We start from the raw sequence: 27,910 nt of genomic DNA on the forward strand, positions 1-27,910 counted from the left end.
CTTCTGGCCTGCAGAGACACATGCAGGCAAAACATTGTATATATAATAAATAAATATTTAAAAAAAGATTGAAAATGCCATATTCTGACTGTTGAACACAGCTCATGTCTAACAAAACTTGTATCAAATGAGTAAATGTTTTTTTTTTTTTCACGGTTCTATTTATCAGGTTCTTGTCAGGAAATTGTGACATTGTCAGCTATGTAATCACTGTGAAAGAAGCAAGGCAGTAGTTAGAACACAGGACTGACATTATAATGAGTGCATTTTCTTTTGTATGTATATTACATTAATTCTTGCTATAATTGGCCTTTTGCTATATAGTACTATTTAGAGATTCTATAACATGTTTATGAATTTTTTGACCAAAATAAAAACAGGTAGGCATCATCAAAACATCAGATTTCATGTGAATTTTTAGCCTAACCATGACAATATTTGATTTAACTTCATATTATATTTAAGATGAATAATTTATTAATTTTCCAACAAAATATGGAAAATATACTTCAAAGATAGAAATAAATGTTCAGATATTAAACCGTTGCCCAACTAATTTATTCTAGGTTTTATAAGAAATGAAAATTTTATAGATGTCTTAAAAAATTAAAATTTTTCTATTTTTTTTTCATTTTTCCTGCATTTTGAAGTTTTCCCCCCCTTAAACTGAAGTATGGAATTAAACATATTTGTAAATTTTACTTATTTTAGGATGGCAGTATAACACATCAGATTTCTAGGCCTAATCCTCCAAATTTTGGTCCAGGCTTTGTCAGTAAGTATAAATCTAATAAGTTACCTGTTTTCTGGGGGTTGCTTGTTTGACTATATCTGTGTTGTTTGGAAAGCTCGGAGTTAGTGTAGGAGTGTTACTGTAAGCCTGAGTGCCTCCTCTTTTTCCAGCGTTCACTGTCCTCTAGGCGTCTTTACATCAAGGCATGTGTTTTCATTGCTTTTTTTTCCTGCTGTGCATGAAGAATTAGTTAGAAATAAATACTTTAATGCAGGAAAATCATCTTTCCTATTTTCTTCAACATTGTTGCTCTTTTTAAGATAGATATGGCACTTTCCAATCAATAGACTTAAACCACGTTTGCTCTCATGACAGTCTGCCTATGACAAGGACACTAATTGGGGAAAAACAAAGGGAATATGTTTATAAGAAGCTGGGTTGTAGCATGGTGTGAAGGTCACGTGTGCAAGATGCCACTGAATCCTTCTAGCTGTCCTTAGGGGTCCCAAGGTGGTTCAGGATAGCATTTAACGTTCCCTCAAACTGAACCTTTCTGAAATCTTCAGACTGTTTAGCTAACTTTTTTCACCATTATCTTTCATTTTGCTCACCTCTGCTCTCCTGGTTCCAGAAACCAGAAAGGCTTTCCTTGCGGTAGGTCTCATTCTACCAGAAGCAGAACTTCTGAAACCTTGTGAAAAAGCCTGTTCTTGACAAATGCCCTTCAAATTTAGTGCACTAGATTGCACATTCATACATATACTAGAACTTTTGGGTTTAGGAACAAACCCAAAGTCTGACCTTTTGAAATTCCCCCGCATTAATTATGATCACAATTTGAATACATATTTGTATTAAAAACAAGTAAACTATTATAACCAACTGGCTTTTTCTGGCTGTATTGTGCCCATTGGATTTGGTTGGATCTTAATGTATGACAATATTCTGTTATCATTGATGTTATTTTCAGCTAATGTCCTTCTAGGATTGTGATTTTCTTTGTCTTGTAGTCAGTGAAAAAGGAATACTCAGAATTTTTCACTACATGAGATGACCTTTTTTGGAGACTTGGCATCAGTGGAATAAAATGCTCTAAGAGAACAATGAGGAAATATTAGTATGAAACAAAGATGTGGGGAGAGGCATTAGCAGTCTTAAGAGTTGAGGAACAGTTTGCTTGGTTAGCTTTCACCTCCCCTGGTAGACATAGAAATTACAAAATTAATGAGTTAGTGTTTTCAACTCACATATTTCCTTTATAAAAATGTAGATTTCAGATTGCTTCTTATGTTTTCTGGGTTTCACCTCCCTGTTTAATATATGTCCCCCCCCCACTAAGATATAGGGAAGACAGTATCAATTGAGAGAAATCTGCATGGGAAATGACTACCTAATCCATGCTCTGGAATTTAGTGGGATATATTTTTCTTGCCTCTATGATCTGTAAAACTGAATTAATAAAATGCACATACAATTTAATATTGTTTGGTTTATGGATTAGATAATTTGATGGTTCTTTTGGAAGATCGGAATTGCAGAACTTATAAATTTTAAGTTAACCAGTGTTTTAATCAAGCATTCTCTGGCTTTCTTGAGTAAATGCTTTTTCTAAAAGCTGATACTTTATAGTTATGTAGGGCTCTAATATTTAGAATTTGGTTTTCAATTTTTCTTTTAAATATTCACAAAGAAATTGTATCTTCTTACAAATGAACTTGTTTAACTTTTAATAATCTTGAACTCTTTAGAAAATTAACACACTTTTAATTTTGATTTTCCCCTCAGATGATTCTCAGCGTAAACAGTATGAAGAATGGCTGCAGGAGACTCAGCAGCTTCTTCAGATGCAGCAGAAATACCTTGAAGAACAAATTGGTGCACACAGAAAATCCAAGAAAGCTCTTTCAGCCAAACAGCGCACAGCCAAGAAGGCGGGGCGAGAGTTCCCGGAAGAGGATGCAGAGCAGCTCAAACATGTTACTGAGCAGCAGAGTATGGTTCAGAAACAGCTCGAGCAGGTACTAGACAAGTTTTTAAATGGATGGAAGTCGTTCATCATTGAAGAGCTGTTTTGTGTGGCATTTATTCGATGGTTCAGGGTTTTATTTTATGCTGTTATATGGCATGCAAATTATACTACACTAGGACCTCTTAATACCCGAGGAAGTAGCTGTCTAGTCCTATCTTAGTGATGCTTGCTTTCGTTTACCAGCCTACTGATTGTCAGTCATTCAATGATCCTGGAATGGTTGGATAAAGTAGCTATTTCAATTGTACTAAGAAATTACTGCATCAGGTATGGTGGTACACACCTCTAATCCTAACACTTAGGAGGCAGAGGCAGGTAAATTTCTGAATTCCAGGCTATCCCTATCTAAATAGTGAGTTCCAGCCCAGCTAGGGCTATATAGTAACCCCCCCCCCCCCGCCCTAAACACACATACACTTCATTTTTTTTAAAGAAAAAAAAAAAGAAAATTAAGTCACTGTACCATACACATGCTCTCATATCATTTGATAGGTTACGGCTAACAGAGATACTTTATGTTGAAATGAGAATCTGATCTGACAAGTACTCGATTGCCTCCATGTTTATCTTTACCATGTCCTTTGGTCTCTGATTTCTAATGAAAGTTCATATATAGCATTTGAATGACTATAAATATGGTTGGTGTTTTTGTTTTTTTAAGGCAGGGTTTCTCTGTGTCGCCCTGGCTGTCCTGGAACTCGCTCTGTAGCACAAGTTGGCCTCGAACTCACAGAGATTGTTTCCTGAATGATGCACAATCAATAAAAGCTCAGAGACAGAAATTGGGGTTAAACCTAAAAGTCAGAAAAGCAAAGCAGCTACCCACTGGCTCTTAGCTTTACTTCCATCCGAAATGGCAACCCTGTCTCCAGGAATCTCAGAATGAGACTGTCTGAGAACTGCCTCCTCCTGTTTTATAATTGTCTCTAGTTCTGGGATTAAAGGTGTGCACCATTACCACCTGGTTTCTATGGCAAACTAGTGTCACTACTGGGATTAAATGTGTATCATTGTGACTACTGGGATTAGAGGTGTATGCCATCGCTGCCTGGTCTGTAAGGCTGGCCAGTGTGGCTGTTTTACTTTCCTGCTCCTCAGGCAAGCTTTATTTATTAAAATACAAATGAAATGCCACTATACTCGAGTGCTAGGATTAAAGGCATAGGCCATCATTGCCTGAACTTCATACTTTATTTTTATGTTTATTTCTTATTTTCATCTTAAGAATCATCATTAAGTAAAGGATAGAGCAATAGTTTGGTGGTACCTAACATACATGAGATACTTAGTTTATTCTCAAGTGTCTTCAAATCACTAATAGTAAACTTTAATCCCAGCTCTCAGGAGGCAGAATTCTCCGAATTAGAGGCTAGCCTGGTATACAGGTTAGCCAGAGCTGTTTACACAGAGGAACCCTGTCTTAAAAACAAAACAAACAAACAAAAAAGTAAAACAAAAGAGGAAAAGAAGAAAAAAGCTAGAATATCATGAAAAGGTGTAGACAGAAGTTTCTGTCCCTCTGAGTTCCACAGCTGTTCAGTCCCAAAAAAATACACAGAGGCTTATATTAATTATAAACTGTTTGGCCTATTATCTTAGGCTTATTATTAAGTAGCTCTTACAACTTAAATTAACCACTAATTCTTGTCTATGTTCAGCCGTGTGACTTGGTACCTCTTCTCAGTGAGGCATTCTCATCTTGCTTCCTTTGAATCTGGCTGGTAACTGACTCTGCCTTTCTTCTTCCCAGAATTCTGTTAGTCTAGTTGCCCGCCTATACTTCCTGCCTGGCTACTGGCCAGCCAACATTTTATTAAACTAATACAAGTGATAAATCTTTATAAGGTATAAGAACATTGTCCCACAGCAAAAAGGGACTTATTTCCAAAAAAATGAAACCATTTTGCTGTTTTCTTTCATTATATACCAGGTATTTCTAAGAATTGTTTAAGGTTGAAAAGAAAGTTTTAAAATTACTTTGAATTTTAAAAGTTTAAAATGAAGTGTTCAAGATGAGTCCATAGCTCACTCAGTTATTTACCTTAATGCATTAGTACCATAGGGTTCTTATAAATATTTATAGGCTAGACACAGTGGCACATACTTGTCCTAGCTAATTGAAAAGGCTGAAATGGGAGAATTATTTGAGTTCAGTGCCAGCCTATGTAACACAATGAAATCCCATCTCAAGGAGAGAAAAGAAAAAAAGGCACCACCTCCCACCACCAAAGTTTTGGGATAACTAAAGAAAATTTACATAGTAATAAAATGAATGAAACTGCTGATACATGCGTACAACTTGTATTTCAAGAGTATTACATTGAGCAAAAGGGGCTATTTCCAATAATTTATGTAACATTGTAATGATAAGAGTTACAGAGATGAACAGTATATTAGCTGTAACTGTGGGGAAGACAGAAAGAGTTTGATTCTAAAGAGTTTTCTGTTGATTACGGTAATGACTATAATTTCTCTGTGTACTAATAGTGCATAGATTTGTACACCAGAACTTAAACTTTGCTTTTGTTTTAAGTTGCAAAATATAAAGAAATCAAAATATTATTATTAGAGGCAGACAAGAGATTCATAGTGTATGGGTTCATAGAAATAGAAGTGTTCCCTGTGTAATGAAACACTCCAGGAAACACCTCTCTCTTGTTTTATTTGACCTTGTCTACAACTTGAAAGTATTGTTATCATCACCGCTTGATACTTAAAAGAAACTGGCAAGTTCGTCCAGGCCAGGTTACATGCTTGCTCATTAGTTAACTGTTAGATGAGTGCTTTAGACTCAGCTGTCTTCGTCCAAGACACAGATGTCAGCACAATGTACCTACAACATAATTATACTGTCTTCATTGATTAACAAACTAGGACTATTACAGAATAAGAGCTTCTTTTCTCTTTAGATTCATTCTCTGGACCTGTGTTCATTGATGGTAAATACTCTCTGTTTAAAGCAGATAATTACATCATATTTTTAGTCTTTTTTTGCTTATGATGAATATTATATCAAAAGTATCTTGCTGAGTAGAACTAATATAATTTTGATGAAAGTCTAGTTTTTTGCAAATCAATTAATGAAATCCTATTTATGAGATAATGTACTTTATTTGAAAAATTAGGCAGGCTCATACTTACCACATGGTTGTCTGTAACACTCTGTAATCTCAGTAGGAAAGTAGTTTATAGATTTTGTTTGTGTGAACTGGAGAATGAACCTATGTGCACTTACCAGTTGTCTTAGTTTCTTTTCCTGCTGCTGAGTCAGTAGTAATTTGTAGAAGGAGAAGACTGCTTGTTTGTTCCTGGCCGTCCAGACCAGAATAATCACACAGAAACTGTATTAATTTCAACTCTGCTTTGCCAATAGCTTAGGCATATTCCTGACTAACTCTTATATCTGAAATTAACCCATTTCTATTAATCTGTATTGCCACGAGGCTGTGGCCTACCAGGTAAAGTTCTGGCATATCATTCTCCTTTGGCAGCTACATGTTGTTTCCCTGACTGCCTACTCTCTCAGTATTTCATCCCTGGCTTTACCCTGCTAAGCCATGGACCAGAACAGCTTTATTCATTAATCAATAAAAGCAACACCTACACAGAAGGACATCTCACATCATAACTTAAGGAAGAAAGATTTATTTTATCTTATCTGTTATTATAGTCAAGAGAACCCTCCCCAAGGCATACCCAGAGGCGCATCTCCCAAGTGTTGCTGGATTGTCAAATTGACAAGCTAACCAGTATCCCAGATAAGCACTCTACCCCTGAGTTTTAATCTCCACCAATAGTGATGTTTTTAGAAGTAGTAAGAAATGACAGAGACAGGATTTGAGATAACTTCATTGTGTAAAGGCGCTTGTTTCCAAGCCTGAGAACCTTAATTTAATTGTTGGAACTCATAGTGGAAGGACAGAATCAACCCTAAAAGTTGTCCTGAATTCCATGCATATGTGTGTGCACATTCCCAATCACATTCTTCAAATGTCAGAAGAAAGATCTGGAGGACCCTGTACATATTCCAGATATTGTTCCATGTACTGTGTACATCTATCATTAATCTAGTCTAATTTTTCAGTTCCAACATGTAAACTGGTAAGAAAGACCAAAAAGAGGTAGGAATGGACTGGCAGTGGGCAAAGGTGTGTGCTACCAAGCCTTATAGCTTGAGTTCAGTCCCCCCCTCGTACTTGGTGGAAGGATGGAAACCACTCCTGCATTGTTGTCCTCTGACTGCCACAGCCACAGTGTGAGCACACACACATACATAAAGTAGATTTAGACAAAACTTTATTTTTTTTATTATATTCTTTCTGCGTGTATGCCTGAAGGCCAGAAGAGGGCACCAGACCTCATTACAGATGGTTGTGAGCCACCATGTGGTTGCTGGGAATTGAACTCAGGACCTTTGGAAGAGCAGGCAATGCTCTTACCCGCTGAGCCATCTCTCCAGCCCCTAAACAAAACTTTAAAAGAACAAAAAGATAGAAGTTATACACTACTGGAGAGGAGACTGAACACTTTAATTTTGCAAAATACATGCTAGCTTGCCTGGAAAATCAAGTACGTAAATTTGATTACTATTAAGAGTACTGGGTTAAATATGTTAATACAAAGTATATACAGTGACTGCTTTTTAAAGTGTGTGTGTCACTTTGTAACTTTCTTCCTCAGCTTTGTAATGAGCGGGTAGGTATCCTCAGAAAATGCATTACATCTTCACAATGTTTGTCTAAAAGAACAAATTAATTGACCTTTGTAATTATATATTAAGAATCAAAGAAAAATAAAGCCAGGTATTATGGTGCACGCCTTTAATCCTAGCACTCAAGAGGCAGAAGCAGGCAGATCTCTGAGTTTGGGGCCAGCCTGGACTGTATAGAGAGAGACCCTGTCTCAAACAAAACAAAGGAATCTAATTAGAAACTTGAAAATAATCACTTCAGAGCTTAGACAGGTTTCAGAAATTATCATTTGAATGTGCCACCAATCAAATCTAGCGTTTTACCAATCTTTTAAATCTGAGAGAGGAAATGGCATATTTGCCAATAATTCTTATTTTAAGCGTCATTTTATGTAATTAAAAAAATGGAATTTTATCCAGATGTGGTGGTGCATATCTTTAATGCCAGTATTAGGAGGCAGAGGCAGAGGCAGGCAGATATCTGAATTTGAGGCCAGCCTGGTCTACAAAGTGCATTTTAGGACAGCCAGTGCTATACAGAGAAACCCTTTCTCAAAAAGCAAAACAAAACAAAAAATCTTATTAAATGATTACAATTTTAGTAATTATTCTTACCTTGTATATTAATGTGACTTCTATGACATTATATTTTGTTTTGTCTTACTGTTAGATGTGTTGTGGTTTAAATAGCATATGAATTTAATACTTATTTCAGAAAATTAATTTTGAATTTTTTGTGGATATTTAATATGTGAAGAACTTTAACAAGTAAAAAATTATTTTAATATTTTTGTTTGTGTATACATATTCAAATGTAGTACAGCATACATATGGTCACAAGGTTTAGGAATTGGATGTCTACCTCTATCATGTGCATTCCAGGTATCTAACTCAGATCATATGCCACCAAAACTATCACCAGTATTTTAGTATAGTACCTGCCTTAGTAACATTTATAATACCTGCTTTAGTAATAATTACTTTTATTGTTTCAGATTCGTAAACAACAGAAAGAGCATGCTGAATTGATTGAAGATTATCGAATCAAACAGCAGCAACAACAACAGCAGCAACAGTGTACCCTAGCCCCTCCCATCCTTATGCCAGGGGTTCAGCCCCAGCCACCTCTTGTTCCAGGTGCCACTCCACCCACCATGAGCCAACCCACCTTCCCCATGGTGCCACAGCAGCTTCAGCATCAGCAGCACGCAGCAGTCATCTCTGGCCATTCCAGCCCTGCTAGAATGCCCAGTTTACCTGGATGGCAACATAACAATGCTCCTGCCCACCTCCCCCTTAACCCTCCTAGGATTCAGCCCCCAATTACCCAATTATCTATAAAAACTTGTGCACCTGCTCCAGGGGCAGTGTCAAGTGCAAATCCACAGGGTGGACCACCACCTCGAGTGGAATTTGATGACAACAACCCTTTCAGTGAAAGCTTTCAAGAGCGGGAACGAAAGGAACGCTTACGAGAACAGCAGGAAAGGCAGCGAGTCCAACTGATGCAAGAAGTAGATAGACAGAGAGCTCTGCAGCAGAGAATGGAGATGGAGCAGCATGGTCTGATGAGTGCGGAGCTTGTCAACAGGACCCCTGTGTCCCAGATGCCGTTCTACGCTTCTGAGAGACCCTGTGACTTTTTGCAATCCTCAAGACCCCTTCAGCAGTCTCCACAACACCAGCAGCAAATGGGGCCAGTTTTACAGCAGCAGAATGTTCAACAAGGGTCTGTTCATTCACCCCCAAACCAAACTTTTATGCAAACCAGTGAGCGAAGGCAAGTAGGACCTCCTTCCTTTGTTCCAGATTCACCATCTGCTCCTGGGGGGAGCCCAAACTTTCATTCTGTTAAGCAAGGACCCGGAAGTCTTTCTGGGTCCAGCTTTCAGCATTCCCCATTGAGGCCTCCATTCCCACCAGTTTTATCAGGAACACCTCCAGGCGCTAATAGCAATGTCCCAAGTGGCCAAGACCCTGCTGTAACCCAGGGCCAAAATTATCCAGGATCAAGCCAGTCTCTCATTCAGTTGTATTCTGACATAATCCCAGAAGAAAAGGGGAAAAAGAAAAGAACAAGAAAAAAGAAAAAAGATGATGATGCAGAATCCACCAAAGCACCGTCAACCCCTCACTCAGACTCAACTGCTCCACTCACCCCAGGCATCTCTGAAACTACCTCCACTCCTACAGTGAGCACACCCAGTGAGCTTCCTCAGCATAGAGAACAAGAGGCAGCGGAGCCAGTTTGCCCACCCACTCCCAGTATCGCAGCAGGTCAGCCCAGTATAGAGTCAGAAAATAAACTTCCCAGCAATGAATTCATAAAGGGCACTCTAAATCAACAGACACATGTTAATCCAGATGCAGACAAGAACCCCATGGAACCCCCCAGCAAAGCTGAAGAAATAAAGCTGGAAAAGGTTGAGGCAGAGTCATGCCCACGTCAGGAGGAGGCCCATGTGGAAGAGAAAACTGGTAGTAAGATTGAAGACACCGCGGCTGGTCCTGTCTCCTCAGTACAGTGTCCTTCCCATTCTGCCGGAGCCCCTGCTACCAAAGGAGATACAGGAAATGAACTACTGAAACACTTGTTAAAAAATAAAAAGGCCTCTTCCCTTCTCACCCCGAAGCCTGAGGGCACTTTGTCTTCAGGGGACAGCTCTGCAAAGGATGGTAAACTGGCTGAGAAGCAAAACCCAGCAGAAGGATTGGTAAGTGTCAGTTGTGAAAACTGTAACTCACCTTTATTTTCAAGTTATTTTAGTGGATTAATATCAACAAATTACTATATAAAACTATTTTGCAGCTTTTTTAATTCTAAAACATTTTTTTTATTTCTATGGAACCCTGTTTTTGCTTGTATTTACAAAATATATGAGTAACTTTTTGCTTGTGATATAAAACAAACATATTGTTGTAATGTACGCCTTTCAGCTGGTTATCACAACCGAGTTGGACTAACTATTACAAAGGAAGTATTATGAACCTTTATAAGTGCATAATTTCCATTAGCCTCTTTAAAATTTAGAAGATAGCTCCTGCACTTGTCTTACTTGCCTTGAGTACTCTCAGGGACCACCCTTACTGGGAACCCATGGTGTCATAAAGCACACGATTTTAGATGTGGATACTATTTCCATCTTTGTAGTTTTCTATGTATCGATATTCTACCCATTTTAAGTGTTAACATTGGTCTTGCTTTTAATTTCTATGACAAACAATTTTCAGAACACACTTTGATCACAGGGTAACTCCATTTCAGTGAACTTCATTAAGGTGTTCCACAAGCAGGTGTTCTCTGTCTTTGGAATAGGTCTGTTTGTTGCTTTGCTCCTTGTCTCTTATAGATAGTGATGGTTTAATGCACTCACACAGCTTCCCTGGGGTGCTGCTCAGTTGGAATTTTGTAATTTTCATATTTTACTTGAAGTGCAGTAGTATTCTTTCTTTTCCAAACTTGCAGTTTTAAGAACGATGACACTTGTCTTCTTACAAGGATTGGCTGTAATTGGCTGGCTGTAATCTTTCTCTGTTCTCACCTATCATTCAGTAGAGATTGAGTATTGCCCCAGCAGTTGTTACTTTTGTCTAATTTGCGGTTGTGGTCTCTTCCTTCTTTTAATTTATTCTTTGAGAGTTTCATGCATGCATACAGTGCATCTTGTGGTTGTGCTTTTCTAGTTGTTTGTTACCAGTAAATATGCTGCCTAGGCCCAATCCCTGGCTGCTGTCTCCAAGACATTTTGCCTCTGGGAATGCTGAATGCCCTCATCCCCAGGACCTTGGTCCCATGCCCACTGTGCTCTCTGTTCCATGTGCTGCACCCCCTTCTTTTCCCCTATCTTTTCCTAATTTCTTTTTCTTTTGTGAAACTTGGTTCTGAAATCTTGTAGATAACTTCCTGACTTGACCAATCACAGATGTGTGTGGGTCATGTGTTTACATCACATCTGCTATGGCATTACTCACATAGTATCTACCTTCAGCATGTTCATACTAAAATTTGTTCCATACAAGAATGTTTAATGGCACAGAGAAGCAGGCACATGTCAAATATAAAAAGCAGAAACTAATTTATGATTATGAGCACAAGGTATAAACCCCTCTGATTAAAACAAAACAACAAAAGCCATGTGAAGCTATACATGGTGGTACTCGCCTATAATCTCAGCACTCAAGAAGCTGAGGCAGGAAGATTGCTGCAAGTTTGAGGCTAGCCTGAGCTACAAAGTAAAACTTTTATTCAAAACATAAAAATAAATATAAGAATAAAATAAAAAGAATTTGCTTGTACTTTAAAATAGTTATATCTGCTTTCAGGATAATTGTGAAAATTAGAGATAATGTCTGAAAGCATTTAGAGTGGCTGAGGTATGCGTACTTAACATGCTTTCCGCCGGTTGTGGTGGCGCACGCCGGTAGGATTTGCTGAAGGAGGCAGAGGCAGGAGGATCACGAGTTCGAGGCCAGCCTGGGCTACACATTTAAAAAAAAACATGCTTTTCTGGTCAGTCTCTCATAAGCTAATTACAGAATTCTTAGGCCTTTGTAACTGAAAGTTCACTCCTTGAGGACCAGCAGCATGCACGTCACCTGGGGTGGTTTTACAAAATACTGGATTTCTTGTGCTGCTATAGTTGTAAAATCAGAATATATCATTCATCAAAATTCCCCTGGTAATTATGATGTGCTAATGATGGGGAAATGCTGCAGGCTTCCTTACACAATCATGGTAGCCCTGGTAAGGCAGAGATTGCTGGTTCATTTGGTTTAAGGTTGGGCCAAGGGCTGCTTTGTTTCTCTGTACTGCTCTTGGAGAATCAGGGATCTACCCAGGCACAGGCAATGCAAGTCTGCTTCAACTTCCTCTGTTCTTTGTATAAGCTAAGAATGGGTTGGTTTTTTGTTTTTTGGGTTTTTTTTTTCTAATGGTTGGGAGAAACCTAAGAAAAGGTAGTCATTTATGATAAATGAAAATCTTTTGAAATTTTAATTTGTCCATGAATTTTAAAAGTTTTATTGAACCATGGACAATTCATTTGTAAAAAGCATATGGCTTCTTTTGTAGTACTAGATCAGAGCCAACAGTTCAGACAAACTGTATAGCTCATAAGCTAAAATCATTGCCCTATTTCCCTTTATCTATAATTTTGTCATCAATATGATATTAGAACATAACTAGAAACTATAATTTTTGAAACATTCAAAAATTATATAAAACTATAAATTTTATAAACTATAAATTATATAATTTTATAAAACTATAAATTAAATAAAAACTATAAATTTTGAAACATTCAAAAATTTTATACGCAGAATTGATTTACTAAGTTTTGCAACTATAGTTATCAGTAGCAAGCCACTAATATTAATTTTAGAAATAAGAAAGCATGAAAAATATTCCTATGTTTTGATATTGGTACCTATAGTCAACTGAAACCTTTTTCAAGGCCTGTATTACTCTTACTTCTTCGTAACAGTGAAGGCGAAAGGAAAGGAAGCTAGACACAGAGATAGATTCTTGTAGAGGACTTGAGTTTAGTTTCTGCACCCACATAGTGGCTTGTAACCATTTGTAACTCCAGTTTCAAATGATCAGTGCTCTCCTGACCTCCACAGGCACCAGCCATGCATATGGTGTACATACAATGTATATATATACAGATAAAACATCCACACACCTCCATAAACAAAATAAATATATCTTTTTAAAAGCAAAGGAAAGATTAATTTGCTATCATCTGATTTCTCTTTTTTTTTTTTTTGAGTAAGTATATAGCCATTAGGTTTTCATTCACATGTAGGATTTGGCACTAGTTTGAGGGGTCAGTATGACATCTTACTACTTTCTAGCAGTTGTTCTCTCACCTCAGATGCATGGGCTTTAAAATGTTCCTGGAACCTGTGAATTAGCTCCAGATCTCAGATTTCAACAGTTCTAGCTCTTATGGGGGATCAAAAATAAATCACCAAGGCACAATAATTTGGTACAAGTAAATGTACCAAAGCTGCCAGTCATTTGGCTTGGTGCCTCCTTGACTTCAGCGTAGATAGTGAGGAGTCATACTTCATTATTCTATCTAGGAGTTTCAAACTTCCCTACAGTGCTGAGGCTGGCTATTTTTCATATTTTAATATACCTGAATGCAGAAGGTATTATTTCAGAAAACCTCACTGTGTAACTTCCCTTCTTAACATGTGATGCCATGTTAGAAATGTGAGTCACAGGATGGAGCTGGTCTAGCATGAACTAAGAATCAAACATGTGGGTAGTTACTTACTTCTTAACCTTTCCAATTACATTAGCAAACTTTGGGGGCTCAAATGCAAGGTGGTTTTGGAGGTGGCAACAACCAGTTGCCAAAATCAGATGGAGGAAGTGAAACCAAGAAACAGCGAAGTAAACGGACTCAGAGGACTGGGGAGAAAGCAGCACCTCGCTCAAAGAAAAGGAAGAAGGATGAAGAGGAAAAGCAGGCTGTGTATTCCAGCTCTGACTCCTTCACCCACTTGAAACAGGTGAGCTGTCAGAACAGCCCTTGCCACTTCCAGGAGGGGAGAGAGCAAGTGCTTTTTCAGCCCTATGAAACGGAGGCTTTCACTTAATTACAATTGCAGTTAGTTCCTAATTAAAATAGAGAGCTCAGGGATAAAGGGCATCTGGAAAGGAAACTAATAAACCTTGTTTGCTAGCAAACCTGCACTTTATCTTATTGGCACTTGAGATTTATATTCTAGTAGATGGATTGGTAGATGATGGTCAAGATTTATGTATGTTCAAAAGGAGCAGCCTCAACTCTAGGAAGCGTTGTTTCCCCATTTCTTGTGACTCTGGACCCAAAGAAATGCAGCCATGGACTCTCATTTAAACTCTGCTTGTTATACCTTTGTGGTTTTACAAATGTGGGGAGGGGACACACCTCACACCTCCCCCAACCCCCATTCCCATTGACGGTGCCTGGCCTCAGTTCATGGCCTGGTTCTTAGACTGAACAAAGATAAGGAGCATGTTGGCATCTCTTTAACAGATGGGAATAAAACTTATTTGACATATATCCCAGAGATTCTGTAGTTCCCAGTGTTTTGAATCTTGAAATTTTTAAGTCTTATTTTTCACAATCCTTATTTGACTTCAGGTCTTAGGAAGCCCCCAAACACTTCCATGTTTGTTAATCATGTACATTACTTTTAAATGTGTTTTTTAATAGCAGCTCTCTCTGCTCCCTCTAATGGAACCGATCATTGGAGTGAACTTTGCGCACTTTCTTCCTTATGGCAGTGGCCAATTTAATAGTGGGACTCGACTTCTAGGAACTTTTGGCAGTGCCGCCCTTGAAGGGGTCTCAGACTACTATTCTCAGTTGATCTACAAGGTATGTTTCTTTGCCAGGGTGCCGCCTTGCTTCACGCTGGAGAGCTTCCCACTACTGAGGAGTGTGGCTTAGTTTTGCATCTAGTTTACATGAAGTCTCCCAAGTTTCACTGAAAGTTAGGGTCAGCTAGAAGATTCAAAGTGTATCTGGCTAAGTGTTTCTAATATGTATACTTGAAATTTCATAGACATAAGAATACAAATGATGGAAAATATCCATTGTATCTTTCCATGTTGAGGAAACATGTTTTTCCTTCCTTGTAACCTTTGTTAACTCTTAAAATGAATCAAATTGACGGTGCATAGTGGGAATAAAGGGTATCGTTAGATTTTTACCTTGGAAAATGAATTTTAAAAGTTTTAATATATTTCATCAAATACCTTAGGTGCTAATTGAAATTATGCACTAATTCTTAGGTTACCAAAATAGCATAAAGTCAATCAAGTTAATAGTACTTTTTAAATATTTGTATGATTGCATTATAAGATCACTTTACTTCGCATCTGATTTAAACAAAGCAATTATTTTGAGATGTTTGTGAGAGTGTCTGTTTTCCTGGTGGCTTTTCTTCTGTTATTAAGACAACTGTCTCTATGCTCCCTTTGCTGTCCTCATGGCCTGGTCTTCAGTTAGAACTCCTCAGTGCAGGCTGCTCTTCAGTGATGCTTCTCTCAGTCTCCCCGTGCGCTGCACTATTATGTGTAGTTATTACAGGGGAGACCAAGACTCTATGACAAATTGGTGACAAGATGGAAGGCTGAGAGAGATAACTGAAAATCAGTTGTATTTCTTAGTATATTTGGTATCTTTAGTAATTTTTTTCTCTTTTTACTTCTTTTAGAGATCTTGGATAATCCAGGTTCTCATCTGAAATGTAAATTGCAATTATAGGTTAAAGATGACAAACTCTGCATTTCTATAGAAGTAGGATATATTTTAATGAAAGTTGAGTAAAGGAATATGTAACTGCTTTTTTACAACTTATTCAATTTTAAAGCTGCTTTTCATTGGTTGTAATTCTGAAACTTAAGAAAAGTTACATAAAATAAAATTAAGTGTAACAAAAATTGGGTTCTTCATTTCAAAGCTGAATGCTCAAGCTGGGCCAAGTAGGCAATTGGATAACAACATCCCATTCTGATAACCTCATGGCTGAGTGTGTGTGTGTGTGTGTTAATTTTTGTGCATTTGGAAATGGAAATGCCTCTGAATTATGTTTCATATAGTCTTGCTTCCTTGTGCTAAAAATTCACAGAATTAGGTTTTAGCAAGGTCAATGCATATTTGCTCAGTAGCATATAATTTAAAATTTTTTGGTCTCCTGCAGCAGAATAATTTAAGTAATCCTCCAACACCCCCTGCCTCTCTTCCTCCTACACCACCTCCCATGGCTTGCCAGAAGATGGCAAATGGTTTTGCAACGACTGAAGAACTTGCTGGAAAAGCTGGCGTGTTGGTGAGCCATGAAGGTATGATAACTTACACCGCTGAAGAATCTTCTTTTGAAAGCTGTGTATATCAAAATGTCCACAGAACTGTACAGTTCCATCAGCTTTGCCCTACATACTTTGGTTCTATTTGTTTGCTTTTCCAGTTGCCAGAACTTTAGGACCGAAGCCATTTCAGGTGCCTTTCAGACCTCAGGATGACTTGCTGGCTCGAGCTATTGCTCAAGGTCCGAAGACAGTGGATGTTCCTGCCTCACTTCCAACACCACCTCATAATAATCATGAAGAATTAAGGTAGACGCTGGTGTGTGTGTGTGTGTGTGTCTGTTGCCTGCATGTATGTCTGAGTACTACATGCATACCTGGTTTCCACAGAGGCCAGAATAGGGCACCAGATTCCTGGAACTAGAGTTTCAGGTTATAAGCACACTGCACACTGGGAATTAAACCTGGATCCTCTGGAAGAGCAGCCAATACTTTTAACCACTGAACCATTTCTCAGCCTTAGAAGCTACTTTTAAAAATTAGTTGCTCCTTTTAAAATATGTGCTTAGCATAATGTGTTTAGGAGTAGTATATAGTATTACTACATAGTATATATATTACTATGTATATTATATGTACAATATATGGCATATACTATTTGCATTATTATATAGTATATAATATGTGCTCTATATAGTATAAAGTATGTATAGTATATATAAATATACTATATAGTATATAAAAACTTTTGAAGTATAAAGTACTCTTCAATAGAAACTGCCCAAGGCATCATTACTGTTAAAGTGTAATTAGTTTGTGCATTTTAATGTCTTCATAACTTAAGCATTATACACCATGATATTTAAATAGACATTAAAGTTATGAGAAAATCTCCATACCAAGTATTTCAAAGTTTTCTTTTCTAAGCTGCTTGTGGGATTTGTTGGATTTATTGATACTTGTAGATATCTAAAATTAGAGATCAACCATCATAGATACCAGAGTGCTATCATGGAAAAGAATGTGTCTTTGATACAGGAAGCTCATCACCAATTTGTATTAGTTCTTTTGCCTCTAGTAATCTTACTGGGGGAATCCGCTTCGCTTAGTAGATAATTTTACTCCCCAAGTAGTTAAGAGTCTGTATGAACTTCTTTAGACTTATCTCTTTGTGGAAAATCTGATGGATCTCTGTGTTCTGAGATGTCAATGTCTTACTTTATTGAGAAAACTTGTCATTGGACACATCAACAGGATAGAAATTTTTTCTGTAACCACTGGAAGTGTCACTTGTTGGGGTTTGGAATCCATGTCTCCTTTCTCTTTTACCTCACAGCTAAGAATTCCCAGCTGTATCAGTACAGTGAAATTCTTTCCAGCCTTGGGAAATAATCATACTCGGGAGTATGTATTTGGTGACCTAACACAATGTCTGTTTATTCCCTGGGTTTTATATGACTGCCCAGTAGCCCTCTACATGTCTTTTTAAGTATGAGTAGAAGAAATGAAAGATAGAAGATTCATGGCAACATTCCATACTCTTAGCTTTAAGCCTCACCATCTTTCTGTTAAACCAGAAAGAACCTTGGTTGAGAAAAAGGAATCTGCTCTCCCCCACCATTTTATTATCTAAGAAAATTAAGTGTCTACAGCACCACAGTTAACTGTTTTCTCTCATCTTGCCACTCTATACAACAGTAAAGATGTATCTTACAACCCCTGCCTGTCTCTTAGTCTCAGTGACTTTTTTTTTTTTTTTGGCCAAGGTGTCAGTTTCCCATGCTATGCTGTAGTCTGAACTTCTCCTTCTAGCAGGCCTTTAACTTCCATCTTAAGCTTTGTCAAAGGAATAGACATTTGTACTGTTTTGTAGTAAACTTATTTACTATGTTTTCTTAGCAGAGTAATAACTGATCTAGTTGCTGCTATGATTTTGCAATTGCTGAGAGTATCCTTCCTGTCGTACTTGTGGGATTGGTGAGAAACCCCAGTGAAATTGTACATAGGGATCTGTGTGCTCCTCTTTCAGGATACAGGATCACTATGGTGAACGGGACACTCCTGACAGTTTTGTTCCTTCATCTTCTCCTGAGAGTGTGGTTGGTATGGAGGTGAACAGGTACCCAGATCTGTCATTGGTGAAGGAAGAGCCTCCGGAACCAGTGCCATCCCCCATCATTCCAATTCTTCCAAGCATTTCTGGGAAAAGTAAGAGATTGGCTTTATTAATTTAGTCTATCAAGTTACTATTATAAATATTTTGACTTTGGAAGCTATGACTACTCTTTTCTCCCCCACCCCTTTTAGGTTCAGAATCAAGAAGAAATGACATCAAAACTGAGCCAGGCACTTTATTTTTTACTTCACCTTTTGGTTCATCCCCAAATGGTCCCAGATCTGGTCTTATATCTGTAGCAATCACCCTGCATCCTACAGCTGCTGAGGTAAAAGATGGCATCACATCTTATGCTGTGGAGTGTGTCCTGTTGTTAAAGCTCTATTAGTGACCCACAATGAAACAGAATTTGGGTAGCAAAACAAAAGATACGGGTAGGGTGGAGAGTCACTTCAGATATCCAGGCTGCTCTTTAGTACTATTAAGAGGTTTATCTGAGAACTAAGCCAAGGCATAAAAATAGGAGCTGAGAGTTCATGTACTCTTGTAAAAGGGTGTGTGTTTTAGAGAATTCTAGAAAGAAGCCTTTCCACAACTTTACATGTTGTAAAAGTTCACCATTGAAAAACCATAGTCAATAGTCAAGTCTATAAAACCAGTAGAAACTTTCTCCAGGCAGCTGATGCCGTCAGCACTTACTTATCTATCAAGGACTTGTTTTAAAAACTCGAAGTTTCATAGAGACATTTTGTTGAAGGTCAGACTTACAATTCATGATGTTTGGTTGTTGCAAAACTGTTGTGGACTTTTTTCCAGAGCTAGATAGGAGTTTTCCCATAAGTATCATGAGGGGCTTTTCAGATACTAAGGTAGCTAGAATCACTTACTGTTTATAAATCCCAATGTTAGTTGGAACCCTGAAGATTACTTTTTATGAAAGCTTTGTTTGTATATTAGTTTATGAAATAATTTAAGTTTAAATAAGAGTAGTTGGGGTTTTTTATACTGTATATAATCCTGAAGATAGAATTATCCTAAGTATTAATTTCTCAGTAATTCACTTTTCTTCTAGGTGAGTAACACAGTGTTGAAATTTTGTTTCAGAACATTAGCAGTGTTGTGGCTGCGTTTTCCGACCTTCTTCACGTGAGAATTCCTAACAGCTATGAGGTTAGTAATGCTCCAGATGTTCCATCCATGGGTTTGGTCAGTAGCCACAGAGTAAACCCAGGTTTGGAGTATCGACAGCATTTGCTTCTTCGTGGGCCTCCACCAGGATCTGCAAATCCTCCCAGATTAGCAAGCTCTTACCGGCTGAAGCAGCCTAATGTACCATTTCCTCCAACAAGCAATGGTGAGCTAGTGAGCTTTTTGTTAACTCCAAATCCATTCTTAGTTAAAAAGCCTACTCTTTTCAAAATTTTGATTTAATTTTTAACAAATAATAAGCAATGTGTTGGTGTGTAATCTTTGATAAGTTAACCTTCTATGGCTGTTGTTTTCTGTGACAGGATGTGAATTTCTGTGCTCTGGCCTATGGCATCAGGCTGGCCTCAAGACTGTCTATAGCCCTGACTGCAGATGAGGCCATAGATAGAATTTTGTTTGTCTGTTCTGCTCCGCTGCTGTTGCTGTCACTTCCTCAGTTAGCCTTTATATGCCTTCTGCAGGGCCTCCTTCTTTCCACGGGGATGCCTAGGTCCCCATAGCTGAGAACTAGTTCATCTTCTTCAGGCCTGCCATGAAGTTGCTTTTTCTAGCTCACTGGCATCTTGTGTGCCAGCCCTGTTTCTCACTACCTCCTCATCCCCCCAGATTCCTTGTAGTATTTTGCCTGCCCTGAACTTTTTCTAGAATCTGATTGCTTCTCCTGTCTCATTTTTGAACTCTTTTTGAAAGTCACCTGTGTTAAAGTTTTGGACTCTTTGCCATCTTATCTACTGGCTGCTTATTTCTCCTTCCATTTTCTGCCTTGACCTTCACCTCTTATCATAGGAGATGCACTCTGTATATGTAGACTTGCTCTTCTTATCCCTCATCCTTACTCAAAATATACCTTGGTTCTTCTTCCCCTCTGATGCTGTAAGTCATATAAGTCATTTGTACCCATTGCTCTTTATCTCCCACAGAACTTGTAGTATCACCTTACCTGTCAAGAAGTGTCTCTGTTGATGCCCTGTACACATTTGAGGATCTTAGTGCTTTGCTTTTGTTTGATTCTTTCATGCTAGCTTCCTTTCCCAGTTATTTGGGAGTGGGTGTTTTCCTTTATTTCTACTTTAGTGTCAAATATTAGATGCCTGGTCACCATAACTTACAAGATTTTCATTAAAGCATAATATAAAGTAAGTCAATAATCAATGTTGTAATTGATTGTTATAGTTTAATTTTATACTGTGTAATACTTGTATCTTTGGTCTGTTTTAATTGCTAACAAAAGTCCATTGCCTGTAGGTCTTTCTGGATATAAAGATACCGGTCATGGTATAGCAGAAAGTGCATCACTCCGACCTCAGTGGTGTTGTCACTGCAAAGTGGTTATTCTTGGTAGTGGTGTGCGGAAGTCTTTCAAAGATCTGACCTTTGTGAACAAGGTACTTTACTCTTCTTCTAATGACCCACCCTACCTCCATGCTGTTGGCAGTGACTCCTGTAACAGAACAAAGTGCTTTATGGGGCACAATATACAATTACACAATATCCATATTAGGTGTGTTCAGCTTCAAACCAAATAGCTACAACACACTGTTAAATTGTTCATTGTTGAGGAACACATTTTTTAAATGCAGTGAGATTTTAACAGCGTAGTTTCTATTTTTGTTGTTGTTTTTTTAAAGACATTGGTCTTTCTCTAGACCAATGGCTGCCAGACGGTGAATGTTGGGTCAGTGCCATCACAATTGGAAGATAGAAGACACTCACTTTTGAATATCATGTGAAAACTAGCAGTCCTTGGGGGTACTGGTTTCATTCACATGTTTTATTGAAGTCCCACATATGTCTCTTTGTTTTTCAGGGTTCCCGAGAGAGCACCAAAAGGATGGAAAAGGATATTGTCTTTTGTAGTAATAACTGCTTTATTCTTTATTCATCAACTGCACAAGCAAAAAACCCAGAAAACAAGGTAAAGTAAGCAAAGTATTAAAGAGGGATTTCTGCCTCATGAGTTACATGTCTCTTCTTCAGAGAGCTCTTGTGGATAATCCTAATCAAATACTGATTGAGTTGACAGATAAGCCTGAAATAGTCTTCAACTATATTTTTCCCCTATTATATAACCTATTCGACAAAAAGTGGGAAGGTGCAAATTACATCTTAACACTCATTTAGTGGTATTGAGGGTTGAATTTAGGGCCCAACACTTACTAGCCATTACTTACTTTACCATTAAGTTATTTCCTGCTCCTCTTTTAATTTTTGATTGTTGAGGTGGGTCTAACTGAGCTGCCTTGCACTCATAATGCTCCTGCCTGGGACCCTTGCTTGTCTGCCCATCTATCTTACTTTTATTTTGAGAAAGAGTATTTTGGGGTTAGCTCAAGGTGGCCTTCAACTCTCAGTCACCCTTCTGTCTCAGCCTTCAGAGTTACAGGGATTACAAGTTTGTGCCACCATATACAGATTAATTATGTTTTTATGAAAAAAATTTTGTCTGTATTTTTCTTATATTCAATTTTATATACATATATAAATATGTCGTGTGAATGTGTATGTATGTCATGTGTATGGTGCCTCTGGAGGCCAGAAGAGGACATTGGCCCTCTTGGAGCTGAATAACAACCAGGGAGTCATAAGCCACCGTGAGGGTGCTAAGAACTGAACTCTAGCCCTCTAGCCCTCTAGCACTCTAGCTAGTGCTCTTAACTGTTGATCTTTCTCCATCCCCTAACTCAACTACATTTTAAGAGTGTAGAATTCAATAGAGCACTGGTACTAGAATGTTGCATTATACTAATTACAAACATTTTACTAAAGATTGATACTTTTATTTTATTGATCAGTAGGGCTTCTAAAAAATTTGTCTATCCTTGCATTGTACTAGAAACCATTTTGTGCATATTCGGCTGCTCTGTATATTTAACAATGTAGTTGTTCAAATGATGCATTTTAATGATGTATTTTGGACAAAAAAAATCCTGTAAAGTAATACTGCCACTCATTACAGCTTCAAGATAATTTTATTAAGGTGACTCTTACAAAAGAGTATTCAAAGAACACTACTTTTTGACATGTATTAATCCCTAGTACAATATAATCCAAACTGACAAATAAATTTAGGCTTTTAATTAAAATTTTATTCCTAGAGAGTAGGAGTGAGTTTTTATCATGTAGCTTCTTAAGTGGATACCTGGGGTGGCCCATGTATTTAATATGAGGTACCTCTTAGGATCAGGATGTAACCAGAGGAGAACATAAGGCTTTACTGTTCAGATTCTGATGGGCTACCTCATACCTGAGAGGTACTGGCGCTTTTCACATAGCCCGACTTCTTGAGCAGCTAGTCTCAGCTGAGGGACTCAGAGAATCCAAGTTATTTACTCACCGGCAGGGTTCTCCTTTCAATTTTGTTCTTTCACACTAGTAGATTAAGTCCAAGATTAATAGACAAAAAAAAAAATTAATGAGTAGAGATGAATTCTTTCTAGGTGATGCTGCCACGTTCTTAAAAACATTGATCTGTTGTTTAAATTGAATTAGTTCTAAAAAAAAATGGTTTTTTGTTTTGTTACAGTTAGGAAGGGGGATGTCCCAAGAAAGTTCAAGAGCAGAACATTCTCTAAATTATGACTTTGTAGGAAAGTCACAGGGATCCCCTTTGCCCCTTACCTTCTTCGTTTTCTGATACCCGTAAATAACCATCCTCCGGTCTACTTGTTATACCTAAAAATTCACTCACCTCTATGCCTTAAGTCATATATTATTAAACTTCTCGCTAGAATTGCTTTGAGGACATGTGAATCCTTCCTTTTTCTCATGGTTTCTTTTTGTTGCCCAGGAATGCCTTCCTCCATTGCCACAGTCCCCTATGAAGGAGCCTTCGAAAGCATTTCACCATTACAGCAACAACATCTCCACTTTGGATGTACACTGTCTCCCTCAGTTCCAGGAAAAAGCTTCCCCTCCTCCATCATCTCCCATAACCTTCCCTCCAGCCTTCGAAGCAGCCAAAGTAGAGTCTAAACCTGATGAGCTCAAGGTGACAGTCAAGTTAAAGCCTCGGCTGAGGACTGTTCATGGTGGGCTTGAAGATTGTAGACCACTAAATAAAAAGTGGAGAGGAATGAAGTGGAAGAAGTGGAGTATTCACATCGTCATTCCCAAGGGGACCTTTAAACCACCTTGTGAGGATGAAATTGATGAGTTTCTAAGGAAATTGGGCACTTCTCTTAAACCTGATCCTGTGCCCAAAGACTATCGAAAGTGTTGCTTTTGTCATGAAGAAGGTGATGGGCTAACAGATGGACCAGCAAGGCTGCTCAACCTTGACTTGGACCTGTGGGTCCACTTGAATTGTGCTCTGTGGTCCACAGAGGTCTATGAGACACAGGCTGGTGCCTTAATAAATGTCGAGCTAGCTCTGAGGAGAGGACTACAAATGAAATGTGTCTTCTGTCATAAGACAGGTGCCACCAGTGGATGTCACAGATTTCGATGCACCAACATTTATCATTTTACTTGCGCCATTAAAGCACAATGCATGTTTTTTAAGGACAAAACAATGCTTTGCCCCATGCACAAACCAAAGGGAATCCACGAGCAAGAGTTGAGTTACTTTGCTGTCTTCAGGAGGGTCTATGTACAACGTGACGAGGTGCGACAGATTGCTAGCATTGTGCAGCGGGGAGAACGGGACCATACCTTTCGTGTTGGAAGCCTCATCTTCCACACCATTGGTCAGCTGCTTCCACAACAGATGCAAGCATTCCACTCTCCTAAAGCACTCTTCCCAGTGGGATATGAAGCCAGCCGGTTATATTGGAGCACACGCTATGCCAACCGGCGCTGCCGCTACTTGTGCTCCATTGAGGAGAAAGATGGGCGGCCAGTATTTGTCATCAAGATTGTAGAGCAAGGCCATGAAGACCTGGTCTTAAGTGATTCATCGCCTAAAGGTAAAATCTACTTGTTTGCTGTTATAAGACAAATGAATGTTTCGTGTCAAGTGTTTGTTTTTTCCATGATAATTTCATGAGAATTTTTTTTATCAATGCAAATCTTAGCCTCTTTGTATTACAACACCTTGTTCTTTGCTTTAAAGTTTATACAGGTTTGAACAGAAGAGTTGGTAAGACCTGCCTATCATTTTACCTTAGAGCCCCTCTCAGGGTCAATTACTAGAAAGCAGAGACCATATTATCTAAAGGATTGTTAAGATATTATCTTATCTCAGCTTCAGATTTAGAACTGGGAATTAGAAACTTGATTTTGTACTCTTGGGCATGTTTATCTTTTCATTTTTATTGATGTAAAAAGTGCTAAGTAGTTGCTTTTAAAATGTTTTCATGGTTTTAAAAATATGACACAGTCTAAAGATATTTCCAAAGAAACTTTCAGTTTTGTGTTTTAATCCTCATCTGCAAGAATGCCTATCTGTAGCCATTACTAATGGAATTAGTCACTTTTAACTGTTTTCTTTGTTACATATCCAGTTGAATTCACTGAATTCTTTCATGTTTACTGTTTGATGTCCTAAAGTGGCATAATTTCCCCCCAGATTTCAGTGAGTCTTTAAGTTGCCGACATTTAACCAACATGTTTGTTACATTGCTGGCCAACAGGTTTATTTGAAAACTAGCAGGTCTTTATGAAAGACTCTTCTTCACCCTCTCTTGGGTTTGAACCAGTGTTCAGTTCTTCTCTTTGTTTAGCTAAAAGGAAATAACATCATAAAAATTATTTTTTGTTCATATATAGATGTTTGGGACAAAATTTTGGAGCCTGTGGCATGTGTGAGGAAGAACTCTGAAATGCTGCAGCTTTTCCCTGCGTATCTGAGAGGAGAGGACTTGTTTGGCTTGACTGTCTCTGCAGTGGCACGGATAGCAGAATCAGTAAGTGTCCTAGTCACAGCCTGATCCAGCATGCTCCGTGTTCCCCTTGGAGATTTCCTACTTTCCAGGACTGACCCATTCTCATGAGGAAATGGGTGTGGGTGGTTAATTGGAGACCTTAGCTCTCTCAGAGGAGTAGTTCATGTCATCACGTCCTGTTTATTCACATGGTTGAAGAGGTATTCTTGGTCTGATGAAGTTGTAGTGTTTTGCAGAATATTTTTCCCCTTTTCATAGTTTTCTTGACATTCTCCTGCTCTTGTCCAAGGGGCGGGTGGTCCCAGAGAGCAGTAGGTTACAGCAGCACTGACTAGTGTCTTCTTTGAATGTAGGTGTATTTGGCAATGAATCTATGTAATAGTTGAGAAATGTATTTCAGAGCCAGGCCTGATGGTGAAGGCCTATAATTGCAGATACTTAGGATGTTCAAGTAAACGTATAAGTTTAAGATTAGCCTGAGTAACCTAGTGAGACCCTATCTCAGAGTTTTAATTAAGAAAGTAAAAGAAAATAAAGGTTTTAGTTCAGTAGTGCTGGCCTTGATTGTCTTAGGGCCTAGGTGGTACTCTCAGAACTGATAAATAAATGGATGGATGGACAAACGGATGGACAGACAGACAGATAGATGGGAAAGTGTTGTAGAAAATAAGACCAAGCCAGTGAGATGGCCCAGTGGGTAAAGGCACTGCCACTAAGCCTGACAACTATAAGTCAACCACCAAGACTTATATGTTGGAGGGAAAGAACCAGCTTCCCACAGTTTGCCCTCTGTCTTCCAGAGGTTCAGCATGGCACTTGTGTATATACACATGCTTGCACTCTCTGTCTGTCTGTCTCCCACAACCCCCCCCTCCTCTCCTCTCCTCCATAAATACATACAGGAATAAATAGAATAAGTTATTTTTTTAAAAAAAAAAAAAGGAAAAAGAAAGACCACCTTTGGATGTATCAGCTACTTTTTTAGTAAACCTTCATTTCCCACCAATACTGCTAGAACAGTGAGAGTGATACCTCATATTATGATCACATTTGACAAAAGTGAGAAGTGATCCAGAAACTAAACCACATAGGTGACCTCCAGCATCCAGACAAATAACATTCACTAGGTTGTGACCACTGCTTCCTGATTGTAAACTGGAACATCAGACCCTAATTCACATGTAGGAAGGCTTTGGTTGGTGTATTGGTTCTGGGAATTTATCCTCTCCTCAAGGAAAGGTGGTTTGGACTTAGCAAGTTTTACTTTGGAATTTATACATTATTCAAATAGTTATGAGTGCAGGCTCATCATAGTAAATAGTTCACAGATGGGGAAGAAAATATTTCTAAATTGTTTTTACTCTGGGTCATCTTTGGCCAGCTGTAGATTATATCCTTGGCCAGATGAGTTACCTTTTTGTGTATTTTTTTTTTTTTAAGCTACCTGGGGTTGAAGCATGTGAAAACTACACCTTCCGGTATGGCCGAAATCCTCTCATGGAGCTACCCCTTGCTGTTAACCCCACAGGTTGTGCTCGTTCTGAACCTAAAATGAGCGCCCATGTCAAGAGGTTTGTGTTAAGGTATCTTGTTTCATCTTCACATAGTACAGCCCAGGGTTTCTAGGCACCTTAGTGGGTTTTGTGCTTAATTTGTCTGCTGCTTACAAACCCTGCTGTCTCTGGCTGTGTATGTGCCTAATAACTTCAGAAGATGCACTGTGTCTCTGCTAGGCAGCTTTCTGTGTGTTTCAGTAAGACTTTTAATTGGCTTGGCTTTCACACTGTATTCAGAGGGGTCTTCAGTTGTCTTTTTATTTTTCTGTTGGCACATCGTCATCTGTAGGCCTCATACCCTGAATAGCACCAGCACCTCAAAGTCATTTCAGAGCACAGTCACTGGAGAGCTGAACGCACCCTACAGTAAGCAGTTTGTCCACTCCAAGTCATCACAGTACCGGAGAATGAAGACTGAATGGAAATCTAATGTATATCTGGCCCGGTCTAGGATCCAGGTGAGGAATATTTTGTTTTGGTTGGTTTGTTGGTTTTTTGTTTTTTGTTTTTTTTGGCAGGGTAGGGGGTTGTTTTGCTTTTTGTTTTTGTGGTTCTATGATTTGAACCCAGGTCCTTGTGTATACTAATCCCAGCTCTGGACTTTGAGAGTTGTATTCTACCTTGTCAGTTTTCTTTCTTTTTTTTTTACCTTGTCAGTTTTCAACATGAGGACCATGGTTGAAGCCTTAGAACATAGTGCTGGACCACCTCAAATAGAAAGTATTCCTTGGGACTTTACCTCTTTATATCTCATTAAAGACTGTGGAGAAAACAGGATTTTACACACAAACTGAGTTTTAAACAGCTCAGTAGAGCTGTTTACAAACCTTTGAAAAGTAAAAATAAATACTTGAAAGGCAGAGCCAGGAAGATCACAAGTTCCAAGATGACTCTGTCTTAAACAAATAAAAAATTCAATAAATACTTCCGTGTGACCTTGCAGCTT

General features: G+C 38.4%; 1 protein-coding gene across 18 annotated transcripts in view; it reads left to right on the forward strand.

Annotated features, from left to right (window-relative positions):
- The window catches only part of Kmt2c (lysine methyltransferase 2C), a 222,977-nt gene that overhangs the window by 185,768 nt on the left and 9,299 nt on the right, over positions 1–27,910 (forward strand). For 11 of the 18 annotated variants that reach the window (XM_075955409.1, XM_075955418.1, XM_075955410.1 and 8 more), the window contains 16 exons: positions 712–775; positions 2,519–2,751; positions 8,448–10,166; positions 13,762–13,974; positions 14,664–14,828; positions 16,156–16,297; positions 16,423–16,570; positions 18,291–18,469; positions 18,569–18,705; positions 19,482–19,731; positions 20,832–20,971; positions 21,394–21,501; positions 23,374–24,490; positions 25,293–25,429; positions 26,849–26,991; positions 27,254–27,422. In XM_075955409.1, coding sequence (XP_075811524.1) covers positions 712–775; positions 2,519–2,751; positions 8,448–10,166; positions 13,762–13,974; positions 14,664–14,828; positions 16,156–16,297; positions 16,423–16,570; positions 18,291–18,469; positions 18,569–18,705; positions 19,482–19,731; positions 20,832–20,971; positions 21,394–21,501; positions 23,374–24,490; positions 25,293–25,429; positions 26,849–26,991; positions 27,254–27,422 — 5,064 coding nt within the window. The remainder of the gene's footprint in view (positions 1–711; positions 776–2,518; positions 2,752–8,447; positions 10,167–13,761; positions 13,975–14,663; positions 14,829–16,155; positions 16,298–16,422; positions 16,571–18,290; positions 18,470–18,568; positions 18,706–19,481; positions 19,732–20,831; positions 20,972–21,393; positions 21,502–23,373; positions 24,491–25,292; positions 25,430–26,848; positions 26,992–27,253; positions 27,423–27,910) is intronic. The other 7 variants (XM_075955414.1, XM_075955426.1, XM_075955425.1 and 4 more) reach the window with 5 other exon arrangements.

Source organism: Microtus pennsylvanicus, chromosome 21 (assembly GCF_037038515.1).
Source record: "Microtus pennsylvanicus isolate mMicPen1 chromosome 21, mMicPen1.hap1, whole genome shotgun sequence".
Taxonomy (NCBI): domain Eukaryota; kingdom Metazoa; phylum Chordata; class Mammalia; order Rodentia; family Cricetidae; genus Microtus; species Microtus pennsylvanicus.